The following is an 8,420-nucleotide window of genomic DNA, read 5'->3' on the forward strand; positions in this document are numbered from 1 at the left end:
TGGGGGTGGATGATGGAGAAAGCCAGTGGCTGCTGACATAGGACCCTTCTACAAGTTGACATTTGAGCCTTGAGAGTATTGGAGCTTCAGCTGGCCAAGACTGACTCAGGTGGAATATGGTGCTTATTATTTTATAAAAGAAAAAGCTTTTTCCTCCCTGATGATAAAAGAATTATACTTAATTGGGAATTCCTTGGCATTCCAGTGGTTAGGACTTGATGCCTTCACTGTTGGGGCCCAGGTTCAGTCCCTGGTCAGGGAACTAAGATCCCACAGGTCTGCCCCCTCCAAAAGAAATTACACTTAATTCTAGAAAAATTGAAAAATACAGAAAAGGTGTAGTAAAATCAACAATCCCATTATCTAGAGATAAGTTTTGAAACATTTCCTTTTAGACTATTTTCTACATGTTTGTATAGTTGAAACTATAGGTAATAATTTTGGGGGGCTCCACAAACACTATGAACGGTGACTGCAGTGATGAAATTAAAAGATGCTTGCTCTTTGGAAGGAAAACTGTGACAAACCTAGACAGCTTATTAAAAAGCAGAGACATCACTTTGCTGACAAAGATCCACAGTCAAAGCTATAGTTTTTCCCGTAGTCGTGTATGGATGTGAGAGTTGGACCGTAAAGAAGGCTGATGGCTTTCGAATTGTAGTGTTGGAGAAGACTCTTGAGAGTCCCTTGGACAGCAAGATCGTCAAACCAGTCAATCCTAAAGGAAATCAGTCCTGAATATTCATTGTTAAGATTGATGCTGAAGCTGGCGCCCCAGTATTTTGGCCACCTGATGCGAAGAGTCAGCTCATTGGAAAAGACCCTGATGCTGGGAAAGGTTGAGGGCAGGAGGAGAAGGGGACGACAGGATGAGATGGTTGGATAGCATCATCGACTCAATGAACATGAGTTTGAGCAAACTCCAGGAGATAGTGAAGGACAGGGAAGCCTGGTGTGCTGCAGCTCATGGTGTTGCAAAGATTTGGACATGGCTTAGCGACCAAACAACAACAGAGATAATAATTTTATGTTCTAGATTTTATTTTAACAGTGTACCAATGAAAAATTTTGTTACCATTTTAGTGGTTATATAACTAACATTTGAAAATGTTGTAATTTGTTTTTTTCTTTTTTTAATCTCTTCTCCATAGCTTTAAAGCCCAAATTTGCACAATTTACTGGAACATCAGAACTTCGCAATAATTTTGTTATAATAGTCCACTATTATTGAATAGATTGTCTTAAAATTCTTTTTATTGAAATTATGCTGCATGAACATCCTTGTACATTAATCTTTGTCTTCATTGGTTGGTCATTTTATTAGAGTGCCTTTCAAAAAGTGGAATTACTAGATTATAATTTGTTTGTTTTGTTTTTAAGTGGATTGCCCCTGATGGTGATTATCCATAAGTCCTGGTGTGGAGCTTGCAAAGGTAGGTGGAAATGATCAGACCTCAGATGTGTTCTCAAATGTTAACATTTTAAAAATATTAGCACTGACTTTGGCTCAGTACTCTTTATTGCTTGTAGGAGTACCAAAGAAATACATGGAACAGATTCCTGCCCTCAAGAAATTGACAGTAGTATTTGCAAGGGATTGAAGGATGTGGCAATTAAGATATGGTTATATAGATTATGGGATTAAGTGCTACAGTAGTTGTATGAACAGTTGTATATACAATAAGAGATATGAGGAGTGGTTAGCAGAGTCTTCTGGAGGAGGTGGGAACTGAATTAGTAAGGTTTTCTTACTATGCAGCATGTATTCTTTCTGTTATACCACCCTGCAACTTCCCAGGCGGATTTCTTCTTTTGTTTGATATGCTATACTTAATAAAATCTTGTTGGAAAAAGTACAAAATTAGTGTAAATTATTAGTTTAGTAATACATGTGCATTAATGGTATTGTTCCTTTATTGTCTTTATTACATCTGTTCTTAAATAGATGTTACTGAAATATGTAAAAAAGCAAATAGTGGTAATTTTTTCATCAGTGTTCATTATCTATTTTTTATAAATGAGATGAAAGTTTCAGAGAAATGAAGTCAATCACTTAAGGATACACAGCATTGCAAGTCAATGGCAGAAGCAGGACCAGAATTCAGGTGTCCCGATTTCTGGGTCTTAAGATTAGAAAAACTGTCAGTTACATGAATCATCTCAGCAAATTAAGTTTTGTGTATGAAAATGATGTTTTCTTCTGTTCCTCCCCACCCGCAGCTTTAAAGCCCAAATTTGCAGAATCTACAGAAATTTCAGAACTTTCCCATAATTTTGTTATGGTAAATCTTGAGGTAAGAATTCCAGAGTTTCTCCTTTCTGCTGTGATTTTAAGTCTTCACTGTTTTAGAATTGACATCATTGATGGTATAAAATCTTAGCAGAGTTGTCTACTTGTATGTATGTGCTTTTCTTCTGAACTCTAATACTAAGGCTTGTGTCAGATATGGTAGAACCATCCAGCCCCCATTTGTGGCAGGAAATAGAAGAAGAAAGATTGGTTAAAATGACTAACTTTTAAAATTCTTTCATTTTTAGTTTGTGATTATGTCATGGTTTTACATCTTTGTATAACTAAAGATGTACTCATACATGCAGGCCACAATTCCCTGAAAAATAGGATTCAGTTGAAATCCTACTCTGTGCTGGCCTTATATGTACAGCCTCCTTTTTCTTGGTTAGATATCTTTTTTGTACTTCACATTGGCCAGAGGTCTTAGAATCCCAAGCCAGAATATCAGACCTTGGAGTTAGAAGGGATTTTTAGGCCATTGATACCATTCCCATTTTAAACATTGAGCATCTTAGACCTGAAGGAGTTAGGTGATTTAGTTAAGATCATAGAGCCGAGTAAGTGATAAGAATAGGTACTGTGATCTACTTGTACTGCCTCTTAGGCTGTACTCTTCAAATGTGGGATTCTTGGATGCTCTGTGATGATCCTCCTAGCCCTACGTTTCTGTAAAATGAAGTTTATTTGAACACAGGACTGGAAATCTGAACACATTAACAGTTAATGTTGAGGTAGCTAAGGGATTGCTTATAAAGCTGGTGGATAGGGGCTTCCCTGGTGGCTAAGTGGTAAAGAATCCACCTGCCAATGCAGGAGACACAGGTTGATCCCTGATCCAGGAAGATCCTACGTGCTGCAGAGCAACTAAGCCCATGCAATACAACTACTGAGCCTGTGCTCTGGAGCCCAGAAATCACCACTACGGAGCCCATGTGCCACAGCTGCTGAAACCCAGACGCTCTAGAGTCTGCGCTCTGCAACACGAGAAGCCGCCACAATGAGAAGCCTGCCCACCGCAGCTAGAGAATAGCCCCTGCTCACAACAATTACAGAAAAGCCCACACAGCAATGAAGATCCAGCACAGCCAAAAATAAATAAATAATTTTAAAAAATAAAAAATAAAGCTAGTAGATAGCCTGAATGCTAACACACCTCACTGAAGGCAAAATTATATTCTTTGGTATAACTTCTGAAATGGGAATCACACCATAAATGACAAAGTTACTATTGATTCCTATCTATCTGAACTCCTTACCATTTTCTATGGTAAGTTAGAATCACCACTCAAAGAAAACACAAATGTGTTCAATCAGCATTCCCCAACTTGAGAGATTTCTTAAAAAGAAAGCTAGCTGTGTGGTCATGTCTCCCGGGAGGACGGTAACTTCACAATTGTACTGAAATGTCAATCTTATCAATTCATGCGTTCAAGAAAAACTGTGCAAGTCAGTGATGTAGGTATTGGGAATAAGCAATGAACAAAACAAGCAAATTTCTTTGCTGGCATTAAGTTACATATGAGAACTTGAATATGAGGAGGCAGACAAGTAAGTAAAATAAAATATGTCAGATGGTGGTAAATCCTGTGGCTAAAAATTAAGAATAGAGGGGACAGTTTGCAGTTTTAATCAGGTGATTAGAAAAGAAGATGGCATTTGAGCAAAGATTTGAAGCAGAAAAAGGAATGGGCCACCTGGATGAAGGGGGAAGTATGTCCAGACAGAGGGTAAGAACAAGTCCAAAAGCCTGGGTGGAGAGCATGCCTGGCTTGTTTAATGATAGCAACAACAGGCAACTTAGTGTGGTTGAGGAAAACTAAACAAGGGTTGGGGTGTGACGTTAGAGAAGTGCCCAGGTAGGAGGCCATGTAGGGCCTCTCAGGCCACTTCAAGGACTTACCCTGAGTGGGAGAGGAAGCCACTGAAAGGTTTTGAGGAGAGAAGGAACATAATCTGACTCGAGTTTTACACTTAATAGGATGAAGAGGAGCCCAAAGATGAAGATTTCAGCCCCGATGGGGGTTATATTCCACGAATCCTGTTCCTGGGTAAGGTGAAATGTCTTAATCTGGGGATCCATGGTACAGAAGGAGAGAGAAGTGCATCAAGGCACTGACTCCACCTAGTGAAATTATGTCGTTATGGCTAAAAGCAAAAGCCATTTTCAAAAGGGAGTGATGGATTCTAAATGCCAGAGCCTCAGGTCTGAAGGAAAACTTTTCCCATTAACTAGCTGATTTTATAATAAACAATAAAACAACCCCCCTGGCCCCTGCCCCCCGCCCAAACTAACTGCTTTTGTGAGCAATGGGAGAATGCTGATGATTTGTTTATTCGTTTAGCAATCATCTGTGCATCAGCCACAAGTTAAGCACTGTCAGCCACAAGTTAGGCACTACAGGGGCCGAGAGAAGCCATACTTCCCACCCTTGCCCTGGAGCAGAGCTGAGGCAGTGGGGTACTGTAACCAGACAGATATCTTTTCAGAAACAGCTTCCTGGGAGAGATTTGATGACCACCTTGTCTTTGATCAGCATTCTGCTAGATTCTATGGGGAATACAAATAAAAATATGGGATCCCACTATCATCAAGCAGAAAAGGAACATGCCAGAAAGATGGAACAGCATATTGGCATGGGTGGGGGTGGGGGTGGATTGTGTCCAGGGAATTCCAAGGGATTCATTTTGATTGCGATGTGAAAGACAGGGGGAGGGTGGTGAATTAGAGGCTGCAAAGATGGGCAGGTCTCGTCTTCCAGAAGCCCTAGTATATCATATAATGCTTGAAGTACCTGTCTGTTGTAGTTATAGCCATTTTGTCTACAATAGATCCCAGTGGCAAAGTACGTCCTGAAATCATCAACGAGAATGGAAACCCCAGCTACAAGTATTTCTACATCAGTGCTGAGCAAGGTATGGTTATGTTGAGAGAGAAGAGGGAGGGTTGCTGCTAGGTTTAACTGGAATGAACCACATGCAAGGTTTGATGGGAAACTAATTCAGCAGGTTAGCTGAGCATCTTCTGCATCTAGCTTTTGGCGAGGTGCTGTGTAGGATATAGAAGAAAGAGAAGAGCGAGCCCCTCTTCTATCTTCTCACAATCAGGTAGGAAGCTAACTGACCCACAGGAAACTGGAGAACTGAGGCTGCCAGAAACAGTTGCTTGCCCTTGGACTCACAGTTAATAAGTCACAGAGCCAGAATTTCAGTCTACAACTTAGTTTTTTTTTTTTCACTGCATTAACACTATTCTTGTAAGAATTCAAAGGAAGGGGAATGCTGTTAGATGATCAATTCTGAAAGGTTTCATAGATAGTAAACTAACTTGATCTAGACGGATAAGAATTTGTCTCTTTGGTCTGATATGAAGAGGACATTGCAAGCTAAGGAAGCAAGGGAAAAGTGTGTGTGTGTGTGAGGTGTAGCCCAACATGGAGAGGGCAGGAGTCATGCTAGAGGGGATGATAACTGGATTCACATTGTTGAAGAATGTGACCTAACCAGCGGAGGGATGTGCAAAGCATTGTTTAAGGCAGAGGGAACAGCGTCAGCACAAACATGTGAGGGAAGATTTAAATCATGTCAGTCATATTCTTTGTTCTCTAATCCTGAGTGCAGCCATTCTAGAGGCAGAAGTTGGAATTCATGCCACATGCTGTCACTGTTTTCCTTCTGAATTCTCCCTGCCATCTGTAAAAGAGGGTTATTTCTTGGGTTGCCAGGGTTGCCGTGTGTCTTCCTTCACCATGCTGCCAGTTTGTTGATCATTTTATGTTTTGAGTCCTCAGCACTCTTATTTCTCAGAATAGGGAGAAGAAAGATCTGGAGAGGTTATCCTCTCCTTCCCATGGGTAAGGAGAATGTTATCTTCCCTACCCAAAAGCAGATCCCTGGAGGCTGGTATTAGAGGGAAGTTTTCCACATGGAGAAGGGCAACTGAACTTTAGGTCCCCAACTCTTGACCCTTGAAATTCACCTTCCTTTTAGAATGTCATGCAGTTACCCCTGCCATCTTGACATGGGCATCATCCTTTAATATATTAGTCCAGATATGGACACAGAACCTTTACCTGAATTCCCCATGGCTCAGCTGACATGAAGCTGAAATATTCAAACCTGGCTTTACTAAATGCTTGGGCAAAACTCAAGGGGTATAACAAAATTTACTACCTGCTATGTTTTCTGAGATCCACAGACTGTGGCTCAACCCTAACACCTGGCCTGCCATTGTACAGGGAGCCTATACCCAGCTTCCCTCCTTGATTCCTGAGATAGACAAGAAGATTCATCTCCTGTCTACCCAGGGCCTGCCTTCCAGGTTTCTCTTTTGCCTGAGAACTTGACTTCTTCCATACATAATTGGTCCTGGACATGACCACCTCTTTCTGTGAAGACCATCCTCCCTCTAAGCACACATACTTGCTCACATATCAGTGTAACCCCCACAGAAAATGAAATAAATGCAGCATTCATCCTGAACAGGTGATGGAAATGATAGGAAGATGCTTTCTATGCCCTTAGTGTCATGTGTATTTCCAGCTTATGACAGGGTTTCAACTCTAATCCTGGAGGGTAAGCCAAAGTAACTGCTAAATAACATTTTTGTAGGACCTCATAGTTTACAGAGGATATTTATTATTCATTCTCATTTAATTTTTATAATCTGTTTGAAGTTAGTAACATCACCTTATTTATAGATGAGAAAACAAATTCAAGAGACTCTCCTGGGCTAAAATCCAGAATTAGATCTTAAATCCAGATCCTGTGCTCCTCTTACATGTCTCCTAAAACATAAAATTATGTGTTGGTTGTCAAATATGAAAAACCTGCTTCATACTTTTCCCCTCAATGTTTATTTCACAGTTGTTCAGGGGATGAAGGAAGCTCAGGAAAGGCTGACGGGTGATGCCTTCAGAGAGAAACATCTGGAAGATGAGTTGTAACGTGAATGCATCCCTTCTTTTCTCAAAGTTATTGTTCTGGAAGAAAGCAGCAGGGAAGGGAATACTGAGGAATCAGAACAATTGAATGGATCAGGAAACCTTGCTCCTTCCCACATGGGAAGGGGCCCTCTCACTGTTGGAAGAGTTCTGCTGCCAGAAACTGGTCTCCATGTTTGTGATCCAGCAGAGTGTGGCAGACTTCCTTGTCCTGTCCCCTCTCACCTAAATATCTGTCATCGAAGGTAAAGAATGACACCTTTTGACATAAAACTTGAGCCATTTGGAGATTTACTCCTCACACTGCAGTATTTGAATCTTTCCATTCCTCCTGCTTAACTCACCTTGGTGGTGAAAAGAGACCAGAAACATCTTCTCTATAATGTTAAAAATTGCGGAAGGAGCTTGTCATTTAAGACAACAAATTCTAAATGTAAAGCTGTAATTCTGCCCCACCAAGGAGCTCAGCCTGTCTCTTCTTTTTCTCCTGGGAATAATCTTGGGCTTCTTCCTGAATGCCTGCAACTTCCTTCCTCTTTTCTGGCTTGGCTTCCCTGTCTGCGCACATGCGTGTGCAGGAATGGCTGTGTGCTCTGGACTGGCCCCAGCTGGAAGCATGCTTTCTTTCCCCCCGTTAACTGTTGAAGAAACCTTCTAGCCCTAGATGGAGCCATTTTTGTCAAGTCGTCAACTGTATTTTTGTACTGGGATTAACAACAAAAAAAGAAAAAATATTAATTGTTCCATTAAACTTTAATAAAACTTTAAAAGGAAATGTGTTGTGATGGCCTTTTTCTTATTGGAGAATGGAGGGAGAGCACTTCAGGAAGAAAACTAACCTTGAGGGCCTAATCCAGGAGCTCTATCTAGGGCTGTTCCCACACCTGCATCTCCCACATTCTCATGGACATCAGAACTCGTCTCTTCTACTTTTCAAATACCCAAATTCCCTCCATCCTCACTGTCACTGTTTTGTACAGGACAGGCCTTTTCTACTTCCTGTCTACTGTTTCGGCCTGTGACTTGACTACTTGCCTCCAATATTCTCTCCTGTCATCCATCCTCCTTAACTTCCCGCAGAGTAGTCTTTCTAAAACACAGATGTGACCATGTCACTCCCCTGCTTAAAGCCTTTCCTGCCTCCTTCAAGAAAATAATGTTAACAGAAAATATTGGGGCCTCCCTGC

General features: G+C 41.0%; 1 protein-coding gene across 1 annotated transcript in view; it reads left to right on the forward strand.

Annotated features, from left to right (window-relative positions):
• The window catches only part of TXNDC12 (thioredoxin domain containing 12), a 30,477-nt gene extending 22,469 nt beyond the window's left edge, over positions 1 to 8,008 (forward strand). The window contains exons 3-7 of the mRNA XM_020869413.2: positions 1,381 to 1,433; positions 2,221 to 2,294; positions 4,272 to 4,341; positions 5,123 to 5,206; positions 7,157 to 8,008. Of these exons, the coding sequence (XP_020725072.1) occupies positions 1,381 to 1,433; positions 2,221 to 2,294; positions 4,272 to 4,341; positions 5,123 to 5,206; positions 7,157 to 7,236 (361 nt within the window). The 3' untranslated portion in view covers positions 7,237 to 8,008. The remainder of the gene's footprint in view (positions 1 to 1,380; positions 1,434 to 2,220; positions 2,295 to 4,271; positions 4,342 to 5,122; positions 5,207 to 7,156) is intronic.
• Positions 8,009 to 8,420: the final 412 nt, after the last annotated feature.

This window comes from Odocoileus virginianus, chromosome 5 (assembly GCF_023699985.2).
Source record: "Odocoileus virginianus isolate 20LAN1187 ecotype Illinois chromosome 5, Ovbor_1.2, whole genome shotgun sequence".
In the NCBI taxonomy this organism is placed as follows: domain Eukaryota; kingdom Metazoa; phylum Chordata; class Mammalia; order Artiodactyla; family Cervidae; genus Odocoileus; species Odocoileus virginianus.